General features: G+C 42.8%; 1 protein-coding gene across 1 annotated transcript in view; it reads right to left on the reverse strand.

Moving 5' to 3' along the window:
• The window catches only part of LOC108748993, a 57,963-nt gene extending 46,394 nt beyond the window's left edge, over positions 1 to 11,569 (reverse strand). Inside the window, 2 exon segments of the mRNA XM_018487468.1 lie at positions 10,112 to 10,359; positions 10,361 to 11,569. Of these exon segments, the coding sequence (XP_018342970.1) occupies positions 10,112 to 10,359; positions 10,361 to 10,411 (299 nt within the window). The 5' untranslated portion in view covers positions 10,412 to 11,569.
• Positions 11,570 to 17,861: the final 6,292 nt, after the last annotated feature.

Below are 17,861 nucleotides of genomic sequence, written 5' to 3' on the forward strand. Positions count from 1 at the left end.
AAAAAGTATCTTTCTTTTTTTTCTTTTCATTCTCTTTCTGCAAGCAAAAAGTCGTAACTTCTCTAGTTATTGTAACAAATAAATAACGTAATTCGTGTGATTTCTAATTAAAAAAAAAAAACAAAGATACTTTTTAAAGGAACATATTTTTATCAGATGTAGAATAATTACATTGTTTTAATAAATGCAACTCGCATAATACGCATAAGATTGCAATTTAAAAAACTCAACGCAATAATCAGTAAATCAATCTTATAACGAATAAGACGTTGGCATTCCAAGGATCGTGGTTTACCATTTATAAAAATAGTTAAGCTCAATTATAATCGCGCGAAATATGAAAGTAATATATCCGTCGATTTATGAAAGATTAGACGAAGACGAGAAAGAAAAGGCATTAATTATATCCAGCCACAGTAATGAAAATGCAATCATAATATTTAATAACTCAATTAATTTTGCGACAGAGAGAGGGGAGACGTCAACGCCCTCGAGAGAAATAGCGGGAGAGAGGAGGTTTACATTTACGTAATTATATCCCATTGTATCTCGTACATATACCGCAAGCGACGTTACACTACCGTATACACATCAGGTCAGACGTCCGAAACGTTATTATTCACGCCACCCTCGAACAACAGAAACCGGGTACGGTGCGTCGTCGACCTCGTGCAATGTGGCGCGACACGAAATTAGACACGGCATCAATTCTGCCGAGCGAGTGAGCGGTCGCGCGTTTTTATCGATTACAGTCGCCGTTCCTGGTTCGGCGGGTGAAGTGTCCCGTATAAGTCGTGTAAAGCGCGCCAGGGTCCTGTGTCCGGGACACAGGGGGATGCGAGGGTGCGAGCCCTTCGTCTTGCCTGGCTCGCGTGGGTCACGGGAGCTCCTCCCTGACAGGAAGCAGCTGCACTCTTCCGATTACGTCGCAATGGTTGGCTTTTCGCTTCTGCGGAGCTACCACACTGTATCGTCGTCGCTCCGCCCAGTCGAGGGTTACCAGTTTCCAGACTGTACCGCCGTACACAATTAATAATAGAAGTATAACAGTAAGGTCCCGGTAATGAGTATATACTTTTCTGGGTACAACGTGGCTCGTACTCGAATGACTCTGCTCGCGTTCGAGGTGCAGGAAGTGGCGTCGGGACGGATTTACTCGGATTCGCTTCGGTATCGAAGTGACGTGATTAGCGGGTGTGCGGCTGTGTCGCGGCAGAATTTTTTTTTTACGAACGAAGCTCATAAGCGCCACGTGTTGAATTGGCTGTTACGCGGACATTGGCTGGGAATGAATGAACGCGCGGAAACCAGTTTTCTGAATTACTGAAAAGTACGCGCTCGTTGCACCGCATTCGCGCGCTCGATTGCTCTTTTGCATCGCTCCGGGAATTGTCGAGCGATCGGGAACTAACGGTAATGTCAACAACTAGCTAAGTAGAATGATATGCGGCTTGAAAGTAGAAAGGAACGTTTTAAATAGACAGAATATTTGCCCTTTCACTGCGCGAGCCGCAAACGGCAAAATGCCTGTTGACATGGCAGCAGAGCCAGCAGATACAGGTGGTAGGTTCACTTTGACAAATCGAGACGGTAGAAAGTTACCAACACACACTGATTTATAGCTATAGCTGTGTACAAGTTTTCAGAATTGTCTTTTGTTTCTATTAATATATAGGTGTCACGTAAAACGTTTAAAAGACACATCGTTTAAAAGGCAGCCTTACTAAATTGCAGTTATATCATAGCCGTTCTTATTAATGGGAGTAGGATTTACATTAAATCCCGGTAGCAGGATTGAGTTCAGCAGTAGTTATACACGTTGGAAAAGAATTCCACGGATAAATAAGTCTCTAAACGAGTTTATAACGACTAGTCGTGTCCGGCGGCGTATGTATTGCCCGCAGCTTTGTAAGAGCACGAAGGACACGGTAAGACAGGAAGAAGGTGTCTCGCAAGTTCACGGAGATATTTACGCGCTGTCCGCGGACTCGTAAATGTCGCCACAGCGTCTCGCTTCTCGTTTTCCTCAGCTTGACGTGACAGCCTGTTAGGCTTTAATGATGAATAATTAATTTGCGGCTCGTTAAGTTGGCGCATCGGCCGTTCCCGTTTCTCTCTCTCTCTCTCTCTCTCTCTCTCTCTCTCTCTCATCCTCTCTTGCGTGCGCGTGGGCTTCGCATCGCCTCGTAATTGCTCCACTAGATCGGCCTAATTACAGTCCAGCTCATCTAAATTACATTTTTATTTCTAGGCATCATAGATATACGTTTTTTTCTTTTCCATTTCCCGCGCCGCTCGAAACATAAACACGGCGCACGATCCCGTCTAGGCGGTCGCCAATTATAGTTGTGGACTCACCTAGGAATTTTCAATTTTCTCAAGACGGAGGATAGATACTTTCCACGCTCGAGGGAAATAAGCCGCCGATTTAAGGGCCTCTATATGTAGGGATTTCACACCGCTCGCTCGCGTAATCATAGCCTGCGGCCTGAACTACTACCGGCGACATAAACATGCACAGCATCCGACCTCCTTTCCGAGTTCACTTAGCGTAGTATCCTAGCTGACCTGCTTTTGCTAATAAGCATCGAGGAAAGGTGACTGGCGGCGTCAAATTCTGGTCAGAGTTCAAATGAGAAAACTCCAATCTCTTAGCCGTTGGACACTTCGGCCGCTTTTATAATAATACGTATTTCGTGTCGACGAGCAACGAGAAATTCTCACAAGGTCCAATATTTAAAAATTATCGGATATACAATTTGATATTCGCGTCATCAATGCTCCCGTTAAACAATAACCGTCTTAGTTAATCTTCTGATTTATGGTTTATGATTTGATACGTTAAACAAGATAATCCGAAACGAATAAATTACACTCAGAATATTAGAGAATATTGTTGCCTCGCGCAATCGGCATACCGTATCGGCATATGTAGTGTGAAATTTATGATTAGAGAATTTACGTATAAAATATTATAACGACAAGCAACATTAATATGTAATGGTGTAATGGTGGGGCGATTAAGATTCCGATATGAGGATTTTTACGCCTACGTGCTGCCGCTCGGCTCGTCGTGACTGAAACATCCATCGGTTTCCGCGTGATTCGCTATGACGGTAGTCCGCCCAGCAATGGGTTATTTCCACGAATCGACCAGCGAATTCTCAATCTTCAGGAACGGAGGGTACTAGTTTCCTCGGGGAAACCGCTGATTTGCGATCGCTGTAAATCGATGTTGCTTTAATACACAGTGCTGTAAAGCACCCACCGGTACCCAAGGCACGGAGGGCGGATAATAGGAAGCATCTACGGCTTTCAAAAACGAGCTTCTCACCGCTTCCCCGTGTACCACGGCAATTTAATAACGGGAACCCCGGCCCGTGCTAAAGTGTAACGGGTAGCCCGTGGAAATTAAGATTTTCCACGAGGGCGATTATTATTTGGCGCGGCGTTTCGAATTCCCTCGGAATATTGCAAGAAAGAAATCCGACGCTACGCCCGATAAGGATTTCAGTCAAGCGGCAATTTGTATAACGGTGTTTAATGTATCGAGTGTGTTTCTGGAGGCGTCATCTAAACAAGACGGCACGAGAGAGAGATATGGCACGCGGCGTTCGTAGAATGGAACAGAGTCTCGCACACAGAGACGCGCGCGTCCGCAGAAATTTACCGCACGAATTCTTCGAATGACGCTGCCCGGCCGTTCTCCACACAACACATTTAGATCCCCACCTACTAAGCGTAACCCGTCGCTGGCAATCGCGACGATATGACGAATATCCCGCGGCAATCGCGAATTCTGGGTATCCCGGCCTGGTGCATTTGGTGCCGAGCCAACATTCGCCATTCATTAAGATCGCTCGCAGTGACGTTGAAGTCTGACATATCGGACGTAATAATCGAGCAAAAAAACTAATATTGGAATCGAGCCTGCCACTCGACGTGAAACCTGAAACTTGTATACAGATATCGTTTTCTGATATCTACTGGCTTATCGTAAAAAAAAAAAATGGAGCGGTGTTGTCGCAGCCTGTTGTCACGGATAGATCGCTATTTCGCGATATAAAGTGAAACAATTAAGATAACGACAAATCAAATGCTCGATCGGAAAGAAAGCACCTTCTCTATAAAAAGTACAAGATCGATTTCTTTACAAGCGAAATTGTCTTTAGCGAAGTTGTTCGCATTTAAATACCTGATTGCGGCGCTAAATTACTACGAAAAAAAAAAAAACAAGTAAAAACAAGTGTGTGTTTTCGAACTTTGAAAAGAGGTAAAAAAGGAAAGAAGAGGCGATGGCAAGAAAAGGCGGGGGAAAAAAAAGAATGAATTTAATAACAAAGGATAGTTAGCTCTTGCTCCGTTACTCCGAACTCGACGGAAATTATTCGCGATGTCGATGAAGAGAGAGACAGAGAGAGAGAGAGAGAGACAGAGAGAGAGAGAGAGACGGACAGAAAAGAGGCAGAGAGCTCAATAATCTAGCCAGCGCGAATCTCGCTGCTGGCATTGAAGTCTCCAATGGCGAAGCATCGTGACTTCTCGTCGTCCGTGTTTTTGACCAGGTTTCTCGTGGAAAATCGTATGCGTGGAGAGATCGCACGCGTTACTTTGCATCACGCATAAACTCGAGAGAAATCTCACCCGTCCATCTCGCGCAGTGATTTAAAAAAAAAACGGAGCACGACGTGACTTTCGTAATGGTCGCTGTCACCGTTTGCGCAACGCGCGCGTATTTACCCACTTTTTTCCCCTCTCCTTCTTTTTTTCGTTTCTCTCTCTCTCTCTCTCTTTCTTCCTCCTTTCTTCTTTTAAAAACCGTACTAAAGCCTACAGAGGAGAGCGATCCTTTTTCAGAGAGGCATTCACGGAGGAGCAGTAAACGTCAGAGCTTACGCTTCATCCGATAGTCTCGCTGCGATCATCGCGGAAGCAGATTTATGATAATCAAGCGGCATCGGCCGTCTCTCTTGTTCGCTCGCAGCGTCCGCCAGCCGACAGCTTTCTTAAAACGAATTTCGATTTCCCAATAAGAGGCCAAGATTTACGGCCTCCCGGTTTTGCCGGGCCACCTTTTTTGCGCCTTGTCACGTATCCTCCTCTCGCCGCGCGCCCGGGCCTTTTTTTCCCGGCCTCGCGAAGGAGGTGCACGCTGGTTTTTTCTCCCCCCCCCTCCCCCTTTTCCTTTTTACTGCCCCTTCGTACCGTCCCACAAGCAAGGGGGACGGCCTGACAGCGTCCCTCTCCTGCGCAAAATGGATTTTCGCACGTACCCGAGAGCTCGCTCGCTCACGCACTCGTTCGTTCGCTCGCTCGCGGGGTTTCGCAGCCTCGCAACCGGCCTCGTTCGTAATGCACGTGCGAACGTCAAAGTCAGGTAGACGTTGCCCGGGACCTCGTCGTAAGGACGGAGAAGAATAGAACCACCCGAATTTCGCTCCGCGCCATCGGCGACTCGGCCCCGACACGGTGGAACGGGAACGCTCCCGTCCCATTTAAAGTAGAAATCGAAAACCGCACAGTCAAAATAAAAATTATCCTGCCACCGCACGAGATCAGATGGCAGACGGTACAATTCGGATTGGCGACCGTTTTGCAACTTGAGTAGCGTTAGAAGTAATAATAATAATAATAATAATAATTATAATAATCTTATTGCGTGCGCTTACAAATTAGATTAAAGCGATGTATAAAATTCCAAAGGCAATGATAATCGAACAAAGTGTTAGCAAATGACGGGGTGACGAGCGATAAAGTCGGCACGAGGTTTTAACCAGAGAAATTCTAAGTACGAATAGATAATACCGTTAAGTTAAGACAAACCCAATAGATTCGTGAAAAATGAGACAAGATGTATTTGAGTTTTTTTTTTTTGATGTTTTGACTTGAGAAGCAGAGGAACAAAAAGAGGAGAACACGGCGGTCGTTATTTCCGTTTTTATTTTTTTAAGTAATATTTATATCTTATTTAAAAAATAGGATTCTTCTAATTTTTTTCACTTTTCAAAGAATTATATATTGTACCTTTTGTACTGATGAAATATTTGGTTTTTATCATTTTTGAAAAATAAAAAGTTCACACTTTTAGTGTCAGAGTCGTAATCAGGAACGAGAAAACGGATTCGTACGTTTCAGTCAATGGTCACAGCGAGCACAATCGAGATTTTTAGGTTCACGATGTGATATAACGAAAACAAGAAACGAGAGTGAGGTTTAACGTTAATAGGAATAGTCGAAACGACCGGACGTCAACAATCGACGTCGTTAATTACGTTAATCGAAGTGAGACGAAGCCAGGAAGGAAATCGAACGGTCTTTCTTTTCGCGACGCAAAAAATGGTAGACGTCGCTCTCGTTAAGCAGCCGGCGAGTTTGCGAGATGCGAAATACGGGTAGCACGAGCGAATGGAACTGGGAGGACATACATTTCTCGTCATCGTGAGATGGTGGCGGAGGGAGGGAGGGAAGAGGGCAAAAAGTCTCTCGCGAATTACGCAGGCCGCTTCGCACCAGGCGAAAGAAATCATCGGGGGTAACGAGGTATCCGCGTACAAGGCCCGTGTTTCCTTATACAGCGAAAACGGCGGAGAGGGGAGGGGGGAAGAGGGAGGGGGGAAGGGGGAGATGGAAAAAACCGAAACGTTACGAAATTACGGTGGTTAACCTTACTGCGTAGTTATGCAAGCAAGCGCGCAGGGGCGTCCAGGCTACGAAGTCGGTCACAATGTTGCACATGCATGCACGCGCGTACATACACATACGTGGGATGCATTTGCGATTCGTTGCACCTTTGCGCGCCGCCACTCTCGGTTAGACAAGTCGTGTTCGGCTGCCGCTCTTATCGATCAATTACTGCTAAAGAGGCTGCACGCCGCGAAAGATGTGTCGCATTAGGAAAAGCATTAGCAATACCGACGCGTTGCACGAGCTGAGAGCGATATCCAGAGATCGCGAAGCAAGGAAGAGATGGAGCACTTCTGTTTGATTGCTCCGCTATAATTTGCTTCCTTAAGATGCATGGATACATCTCATTCTATCTTACGGTGAACAATAAATTTATCGAATCTTAATACATACTTCTCCGAGTACTAAGTAAACATTTATTTACAGCAAATAAATATGTATTCGATAGAAAAAAATGCTAGTTAAATCGAATTAACGGTTTCTATATCAAGCAAATGTGTATTTATATTTAGTAAATATTTGGAATTGTTTTAAAAATATTTATTGAAATTTAATTTATTGAAATTTTTTTTCTTACTCTGTCTCAAGTAGAGTTCTTAAAAATGTGACGGACTTAGAAAGACGCATGGCGTAAAATCTCTCGAGGATCTCTAAACGATATATCGTTTGAGGAATCTAGGATTTGCTGATGGCGACCTGCAAAATTCTTATCGTTTCGTAAATTCTCACGGCTCCGGAATTCTTGCGCGCGCGCGCGCGCGCGAGAATTCGAAATATTTGCACACTCCGGGACCGTTCACGCGTGTAAAATCATCGACCCTCGAAATATCGAAATATGTTTCCAACTTGGAAATTTTCAGTTTTACAACTCCCTAACTCTCGCGCTTGCAGAGTCTCGGGAAATTTTCGGAGCTCCAGAAAATATCCAACTTTTCGGGCTTCGGAATTTTCAATATTGAGAAGTTCCAACTTTCCGGCAAAACAAAATTACCTCTCTTTCATCAATCGCGGAATTGGTTACCACTACCGTTACACACACACACACACACACACACACACACACACACGCACACGCACGTACACCCCGAAACTCTCCTGCGATCTGCATCGAGCGTTCTGCGCAACACGCTCGCGCGACCGCGGCACCGGCCACAATATTGCGCCTGCCATAATCCCGGCGCAGTTTCTGACACGTCGCTTCCGCCTCTCTTTTTCTCCGCGATCGCCTGCAATTTGGACGTCACGGGGAAACGCCACGGTCGGAGGGAGATCGGCCAATTCGCCGGCGCGGCGCATTAAAGTCGTACGATATACGTACACACACACACATACATTCTCTGGTGCACATTCTGCTGCTGCAATTTTGGCAGACGCGATACCACGCCCGGCGCGATAAAAGCTCGCCGGAAGTGAAGAGAGAAAGGGCGAGACTCAACGCGGAGAGAAAAGGATGGCTGTTGTTCGAAACGACGATGACGACGACGACATCGGTTCCACCGTGAGAAATCGATTTCATCGGCAAAACGCTCGCTTGCAAACACAACTGCCCGACTTTTAAACGTCTTGGCACGCGCACTAAACGCCAATACGATTCTTCTCGCTCGTGCGACTCGTTGACGATAAGAGGAAAGACCGGGATGCAAAGAAAAATGCTGGTGAATTCGAGAAAAGACCTGCCGCGAGACCTAAGTGACCTCTAGACTCTCAATATTACTGTACAAATATTTTGTACGAAATTACAGAGAGATGTCCCTTTTAAATAATTCAAAATAAACAGTATGGAATCGGTCAGAGAGTTGTCACAAATTTCTCGCTCTAAATATATAAAATTCCATTCTTCCCTGATTTCTGGACAAAATTTCATGAGTTTCTCTGACGCTTTTAATGATATTTTGAATTTTGTTGTATTTCCGTCCTTTTTTGATAATCGTCAAATATTTTGAGAGTGCAATTTAACATAGCAATGTAAATTGCTATTAATGTTCCTGATACTGCTTGGCATTTAACTGTCAATTTGATAGTATTCTAAAATTGCGTGGATGCGATGTACGCGTATTAAACTTTTTAAAGCTTTTTAAAAAAATTTTAATTCTTCAGAAAATATTGTCAAATTGACATTTCCCTGACATTTTCCTGATTTCCAGTTTTGTGACAACCCTGTCAATATAGCTTACAAACGATTGATAATATTGTGCAATAATATTGATCTTCTAGCTGTTTTGCAGAAATTTCGGAGTGCGATGCGAGGCATCGTGAATGAGAGAAAGCCGCGAGTAAAATCGAATTTTGTCCAAATCCGTTCGCACGAGTGCACTGCATTCTTTATGGAAATGCGCGGATTATGAAACGAAACCTATATTCTCCCCGCATATGTAATACTATCTGATCCTCCTCCACATTTATAATTGAGAACGAACGATCGTATTTCAAGTTAAATTCCTGATAGTTTTTAATATTTCAAACAAATGTATGCAGTTGGCTTGAGTATAATTAAATTGCAATTTAAAGAGGGATTTAATAGCAGTAACCGATTTAACAGGAATTTATATTTTATTCGACAAGATATTTCCAAGATATTGTTACAAGTTATGCTGTATATAGCAATTTTTGTAAAACAGCATTTTCGAAGAAACATAATACATTGTTCACACAGAGCAGACTTTTAGTCTAAGTAGAATTTAATTATTAATCATTCCGTCGAGTGCTCTTTGCGGTTGATCACGTAATCCTCCTCGTCAAACGTCTCTCACTTTTCTTCATAATAAAACCGCAGTTTGTGCGAAATTTTCACTTATAATTTTCCTGTTGGAACACGAAAAGAGCGGTTTTGCTGAAGTAAAAATCAAGCCGAAAACAGATTTAAAAACAACTTTGTTGGATTATAAGGGTAATTATGTAGGTTACACGAGTTGATTGCTAGAATGTGTAAAATTTTTTTACAGCATTGTTCATTATGCTTGAATTTTCCACATAATTATTTTGATGCTCCAACAAAATTATTATTTCATTATTTAACAAAAAAATATTATTTTCAGATTTATCTAGATTTTTACACGGAATCAACAATTTTGCTAAAGTATCTAATTTAATTAGATATGGATCTAAAAATAATCTCTCTCTCTCATTAGATAATTAAAATAATTAACATAGAACGCTCAAGCGACAACAATGCTGCAAAAAGTTCACAAATTCCAGCAATTTAAACGTCCTCCATAATTATTTCGATAATACGAGCAAAATTATTTTCAGATCCGTACAAACTTTTAGATACTTGAGCAAAACCGTTCTTTCCGTGTATAGATACGTATTTCAGCAAAACTCGTTCTTTCCATGAAAAGACCGCACTCGAGACATTACGTGAATCGATTCGCGGATCGCCGTCGTGACGCCGAGAGAAAAATGATGAATCATAAACTCGCGCACTTACATGGAATTGGTGGTGTTCCAGTACATGCTGATCGTCTTGGCGCAGTTGCTCACAGTCGACAGTAGTACCGTTTGCAGGCACACGAGGAACACCAGGGTCACGAAGGACGTGGAAACCATGGTAACAATGACGGCGGACGACGGACTGGCACCGTCACTTAAGCACCCGTACTCGGTTAACAACCACCGGCACCAACCACGAACCGCGAGGCACAGCACCCGTTGCACTTTCGCCCGCGACCTCGTTGCCAGTCGTCCACAACCACCTACTTCTTCCACCACTGTCACACCTCCACCACATCCACACTCCACTTTGACTCGTATTCTTCCTCCCGCGATGATCCTGGTAACGTGGAGACCCACCTTGTCCCACCTTCCTTAGGTAATCCTACCCGTCGCTCACGCCGTCATCGTGAGTCCCAATTGAGATCCCGGAGTTATCTGGAAACTGGATGAGTCTCAACTGGAATTGCCTTCGACGATCCTTCAAAGCTCAAAGGCGACTCACCGCGGATTTCACCTACCGGCAAATTCCAAGTGATCTCCAATTATCTCAAAATTAAAGCGATCACACTCGATCCGCGTCTCTCGGCGCACCGTTGTCGATGGTGTCCGAAGTAGCGCCGGTCCCATGGAGCCAGCCCGTGTTTCTCTCGGGAGCACAGCTCGCCAGGCGGTTCATCGGTTCCGAGTTTTCTCGCCGAGATCACTCGGGGATGAGCGACGCGACGCCAACGAACGCGAGACGGTGCGGCCTTTTTCGGAGCAGCGAAGCTACCCGTCGGCTCGCCGTCGATCGCACGATCCACTCAGCGATTGCACGCGACAGCGCTTTGCATGTTCGAATCCTCCGTAGGTTTCTTTTTCCTCGACCAGGGAATGCGTGGAGCGTGCGTAAAATGAGTATTCCGTGACGACGCTAGATCAGCGGATTCGCGGCTTGTACACTTTTTAAGCGCACCGTCTCGTACCTCCACATATCCGTCGAGGGGATCGCGCGAGTAAACCGCCGTCGATCCGCAGGTGCTCCGCGCGACTTCAAGTTAACACTAAGTTAAATCCTCACCAAGCTGCACACACTGGAAGATCTCACCGAGATATAATATCCCTCTCGGGCACACAAACACTCGTCGAGTATCCTCGCGCTACTCAGGCGCGTCGGGAATCGAGCACTTCTCCAAGACCAAGTCGCACTTCTTGTACTATTCCCATGAAACACTCGGACGAAGATTTCCAAAACGGCGGAAATCCGTCCAATTGCGATCGTGTCGTCTCGAAATCGCGCGCGCGCGCGCGCAAAAAAAAAATAAACGAGGAATCCGCGATACGACGGCGCCGCCGCGACCCGAGAGCGAGTCAGTTAGAATATGCACGCGCGCGAACGCGGTCGAGAGAGAGAGTGATACCCTCTCGGCGAGACTCCGGCTTGGCGAACTGAACGTAACGGTAACCACCCTGCTCGGTGTCGCGGACGCGTCTGTTCGGCCGAGCGTTCGTTTCGCGTCGGCAGACTCGGCTGACGGCAGCCGGAGAGTGGGGGGTCGCGCCGAAGGCCGGCGGAGCAGCGCGAAGTCGTCCGAAGTCGTACGAAGTCGCGCAGCCCCGTGTGCCTCCCGCGACTCCACGAGCTCGGAGCTCCGCGATCTTCACGAGAGTACGCGATCGGCATTACGCCGCACGCTCGCGAGAAGTTGACTTAGAATCGTTCTCCCCCTCATCGCGTTAAAAGTACGTTCGACTCGTTGCAGGACGAGTCGGTGCGGACGAGACGTTGCGGTTACACAGTGACACACAAAAGTTCTTTTTTTTTCTTATTTTGTAGTTTCGGAACTGTCTCCGACTCCGCTCGGAGACGCGGAATAAAAGTGCAATTTTGCGTTTGAGTATTGCGTTTAACAGCGAAGGACGCATTAGTGTATATTAAAGCCGTTGTAAACTGATTGAATCGGAGTGTAAAAGTGATATGCAAATATGTCGAATTATAAAGCATGTATTTCAATTACAATTTAAAATAGTTGAGAATACATTTAGTTAAATGAGAAAAATCCTATTTTTCGATCAAAGCGTATATCTTAGTATTTAAATATTTTTAATATATATATTATATTTACGGAAAGAATGGTTTTTGCTAAAGTATCTGAAAATGTAGCTAGATACAGATCTGAAAATAATTTTATTGGAATATTAAAATAATTATGTAGGCGATATAATTATATTATATCGCTCGAGCTGGTTGCTAGAATGTAAAAACTTTACAGCATTGTTCATTATGCTCGTTATATGTAATATAATTATTTTGATAGTTTGGGGCAAAATTATTTTCAGATCCGTATCTAGCTAAACTTGACACGGAAAGAAGTAGAAATATCTAAAAATTTAAGTGTAGATCTAAAAATAATGTTATTAAACTATTAAAATAATTATGTAGAATGCTCGAGCGTTCAAATTATCTCATCATACTTGAACATTTTATTTATGACATATTTTATGAAATATTTTAAAAATCCAACAAAATTATTTTCAGATCCATATCTAGATAAATTTAGATAGATATTTTACTTAAAATCGTTCTTTCCCTGTAGATACTTCAACAAAATCGTACTTCCTATGTAACAACACAATAAAGTTTATTGGAAATTTTGCGATTTAATCCATTTCCATTTTATTATAAACACACATCTTTACATCGATTTGTATACAACGGCTTTAATGTGTGCTGAGAGCTTCCAACCAAATTCGCTAAAAAATATGAAATGATATCTCGAATCTGCGGTGACAATAATGCGATTGAAGGTTTCCATAGAAATTACACTGAAAAAAAAATTTTTTAAATCTAAGTAATTCATTTCTTGAATAATTCCAAGTAAACATTTCTTTATTGCAAGTAAACATATATTATTTCTTACAAGTATTATATATCTGTTTACATTTAATAAATATTTACTTGGAGTAAAGAAATGTTTACTTGAAACTATTCAAGAAATAACATTTTTTCCAGTATAGAATAATTTTTATTATCTTTTGAAAAAAAGAAGAGAGAAAGAGAAAGAGAATGAATACCACGTGTAATATAGCATACTCAAATATGTCACATACATTTTTTTCTTTCCTTTTCTTCTCAGCCGCAGGATGGCATTATAAACGTCTCTATTCCAAAACATCGACTTTCTCTTCAAAACAGTATTCAAAGTATAATTCGAAAAACTCGATGGGGTTTCTGCGGGGTTTCTCGTAACTCAAAGAGGTTTTGCTTCAATATTTTTGTTCAGCTTATTGCTTCACCCAGACACGCGACTGACACAAAGCAGATCAAACAAACTCCACCGTCATGCCGTCCGCTATTTCGGCTGCGGCGACTGCCGTGCGACTCAAACGTCGCTCCGGCCGATGATCCCCGGGGAGGAGAAATGAGAGGAGAGGGCAGTTTGACACTCATTAAGAAAAGCGACCATCGCGATGAAGCCGCCCTGGCGCTTGAACGGCTCGCGTAAAACCCAGCAGGAATTTAATTTCGGCAACGCGAGACGCGCGACAGCACGACGATCTCGGCCGAGTTTGGGTACGCCGATATCACGTCGGCGTCCCTTATAAGCCGTATTACCGTCGTCCGAAATTTCCGGTCTCCGGAATATAATCAAGGCGACTAAGTCGCGAGTGAAGGGAAGGAACGCGGAGCGGAGCTTCTCGTGGAGCTATGAATTAGCGCGCGCGTGTCGCGACGTGACACCGACGCGGCACCGTTTTCTTTTCCCCGTTGCATTACTGGGCTTTTAGAAGCGAGAGTGCTTTCTTGACTTACGATCGTCGCTGGCTCACGTTTCCTGTTACGATTTCGCGTCTTCGCCTAATTCTGTCGCGCCTTCTCGCTCCTCTTCCGAGGGAGATAAACGCGCTCTCGAATGATATCCCGGTCAAAATCTTGTTAAATTTAAACGTGGGATTATCAGGGAGACGGTGTGTTCTCTGACAAATCTGAAGTCCTGTTTGATAAACATTTAAAAAGAGATTTCTGTATCTCGCTTATGTACCAGCATGAAATGAGCTGGGGAAGAAAGCTGGGAATACATTTTCAAAGCGTTGAAACAATTTTATATGTTGTTTTTTATGTTGTTTCGTTAATTTATTTTCTATCCCCCTTTTATAAAATGATTTTGCGATTTATTTATTTTTAATTTCACATTGATCGAAAATTATAATCCTTGCGAGACTCTTTTACAAAATTAAAAGATCAAATAGTAAAATAGATCTAATTTTTCTTTCCTGCTAAGGATCTATAACTTTTTTTAAAGAGATGATCCTTTGATAAATCTGAAGTTTTCCTGCGTGATAAACATTTAAAAAGGGATCTTTGCATCGTTTATCAACATAAAATGAGCTGACGAAAAAAGCTTGAAATAAATTTTCCAAATATTAGAACAATTTTCCCTGTTTCGTTATTTTATCTTCTAACCTGTTTTTAATTTCACGATTTATTTTTAATTTCGCATTGGTTTAAAATTATAACTTAAATCCGTATGATTTTCTTTTAAGAAATTAGAGAAATTAGACGCAAAATAAATCGACTTAATCCTGGTAGACCTCGCGTTTTTCTTCCCCTCAAGGATCTATAATTTCTTTAAGACGCTGTTCTCTGACAAATCTAAAATTGCATTCCGCGATAAACGTTTAAAAGAAGATCCCTTAGATAAATTTAAGAAATATTGGAATAATTTTTCATATTGTTTCATTATTTTATTTCTCTCCCTTTCTTAAGATAACGCGATTTACTTTTAATTTCGCGTTGATTTAAAATTATAACGTAGATCTTTCAAATTTCGTGTGAAAAACTTCAAGATAAGGTGGTAAATGCGAGACAGAGCTCCTATTTTCCTTTTCTTCAGAGATCGATATAATTACGATAGAATTATATGAAAATTAGATTCGTCGCGCTTCGATATCCGACTCACGATGTCTTACGCGCGCGCATGCATACGAATGTGCATCTGAGGATGCGCTCGAGTACGTGGCGCCCTCAACGCGGAGAGGCGATCATCGTCCTCCGTATTGCTCTTTGCAACGATCCCCGGGGCATGCTCCCTCTCGGAGATCTCGAAGAACCGGTATCTACCGGTGTCTACGGACAGTCATGTCGGTCATTAGTCGGACTAATGTAACGCTTCAAATTCTATCGGGGCCCATGGCGCCGGAACGGTTGCGTCCTCCCACTAAAGCGTCGAATCGTTAATATATATGCGATAGGAACGGGGCCGGGGAGGGCCGTACCTGTTTTGCATTTTGTATTACGCTTCCCTCCCCTCCCCCTTTCCCCACCCCACCCCTCTACTTCTGCTTGTTCCTTTTTATTTTATAATTAACGCGGTCATCGCCGAAACCCGAGATAAGGAATGGTCCTCGTTAAGCCGGGATCAATGGCGTTCCACAGATTAATTTCTACCGGTACGAATGACAGCAATTTAGCAAACGAGGGTGGCACGCACACGCAATATTGCAACATGACATTTCATTGGTTTATCGCGAAAACGTTTAACAATGATTAGATAGAGTGCGAATTACTCTCACGCAAGTTTTCTTGAAAATTGCAGTTACATTTATATACGTATGTGTATCGCCGGCTGATTCATTATTATTCGCTTGTTAATTGAATAAATGACTACTATTAGACCTACTCGTTTGTTGTATTAATAAGAGCGTGATATCGCGAAATCGCGAAATCGAAATAACAGCGGCAGCAAACCGCGATAATTCGAGGAATAGAAACAAAATGGATACGGCGAGCGATTGTTCATCGAAGCGTTGATTTTTCTCTACGTTACACGGCCGATTAAACAGGCACGTTTTTTTGTACCTATAAAACGTTAATCTAATATGTGAATCTAGTTCATGCATTTATATATTTTTTAACATTCCTCAAAAAGAAATTTAAATACAAATTTCAGATAATATCGATTTGATAATTTTTCAAATATATAAAAAATTATATATAAATCAATAACGTTTAATACTTATCAATTCAAACTGATCGTCTGTACGAGAGGTATCGTACATGATGCGACATGTAATGTATTTCCTTCGTAACGACGAAAGAGAAACTAATAAAGAGGAGCAAAGCGAAGTAAATAAAAAAAGAGCAAAAGCTTTAGGGCTGGCTTTAATAAAGTCGAGTCACGCTTCGTACAGGGAGATCTTTAAATCGTCCTCAAACAAACCCGGTCCGGTCCTTGATCGTTGACCCGCGATCCGTTTGTTACACATCTCGCCCGTTCACTCACTCCTCTCCATTCGTATCTTCCTCTCTCTTTCTTTCTGCCATCGGCTTCTTGCTTTCCCGGCTCGCGTCTCTTTCTCCGCGTCGTGTGCAAAGCAACCTCGCATGAGAGCACGGCACAATGCAGGTATTAAATGGATGTAAGGTAGTGGGTAAAGCGCGGTAGTGAGTAAAGCTGACCAGAAACGTATATATACGTACGAGTGTCTCGAGCAACGCATCATGAAAATGAAAGTGCTTCGCAAATATTGGTTGCCGGCGACCTTACCCGCGACCGTGCCCGCCATCAAGGAGCCGAGAAAGGAGCACCGGGGAAAAGGCCAAATCCTGTGTACATATTATCGTTTCGAGTACTTTTCAGAAAGTACTTCCTTCCCTCTAGCAGGCTCTCCGTTCGATCGTTCGAGGGAGAAACCGCAGACGCATTACGGAAGACAGGTGCGATTCTTTGGGAAACGGCACGTCGCTTCGGAAAAGTTATGACAAGCGGTTACCTGAAACGGCTTGGGAAAAGCAACGAATCACCGCGCATCCCGGCATCTATCAGGCTGTCATAATTTGTATTACACGTCGGCTAGTCGTTTGTATCCTAATGAAAAGTCATTTTACAATCGTCATCTTTAAATTATGGATATTACGGGTAAAGTCCCTTCGCATCTCATTAGGAACGGCGGCGGTGCCTGCCTTTCAGAAGTTTTCTCTTCGTGAACCTATTAGTCAGATCTCGTCCGAGAACAAGCGCACGAACGTTTAAGGGCAGGTGCGGGATTGTTGAGCGCTCCGGATTTGTTGAAAACTTGTAAAGAGAATGGCGTGTCTTGAATTTTTGTTTGCCCCCGCTCTCTTCTTCGGGCGAGAACGATCACACGTGAAAGAGAGGATGAGTCACGCTCGGCGAAGCAGCTCGCAGCTCAATGTGATTAGGAGGAAATTTACTATCGCAATCACATCATTGAAGCACGCACGAGAACAAGATTTGTTAAAACAACTAAAAACTTTACTTTTCATTCAACAAATCTACGGCTGTAATATACGGACAGTCAGTTTTCTATGTTGTAATAGCAAAGTAATAAAAAAGTTTTACAGCTGAATAAAATTAGCGATTATAGATAATCATATTTATTGTAATAAGCAAATTTTTTAATACAACAGACACAACTTTCTATAAAAATCGACCCAATATACACATCGAAATTTTTAACAAAACATATACTACACCGAGAGAAATGTTTTGGTACGTATAATTATTGATTTTGACATGTAACAAAACGTACTTACGTTTCATTAAAAAATTGTGTTGATTTAATCAGTCACATATCAATTTTTCTCAGTGTAAGATGACGCATATTTTTGTGACAGTAATGAAGAAAACCTGTTACGTTAATATAATTTTCATTATAATAAAGAATTAGCTGAATTAGCGTACTAATAACTGCTTACAAACATAATTTTTATTTTATTAAACATCGAATCTTCTTAGTTACAG

Source organism: Trachymyrmex septentrionalis, unplaced genomic scaffold, assembly GCF_001594115.1.
Source record: "Trachymyrmex septentrionalis isolate Tsep2-gDNA-1 unplaced genomic scaffold, Tsep1.0 scaffold25, whole genome shotgun sequence".
NCBI classification, from domain to species: Eukaryota; Metazoa; Arthropoda; class Insecta; order Hymenoptera; family Formicidae; genus Trachymyrmex; species Trachymyrmex septentrionalis.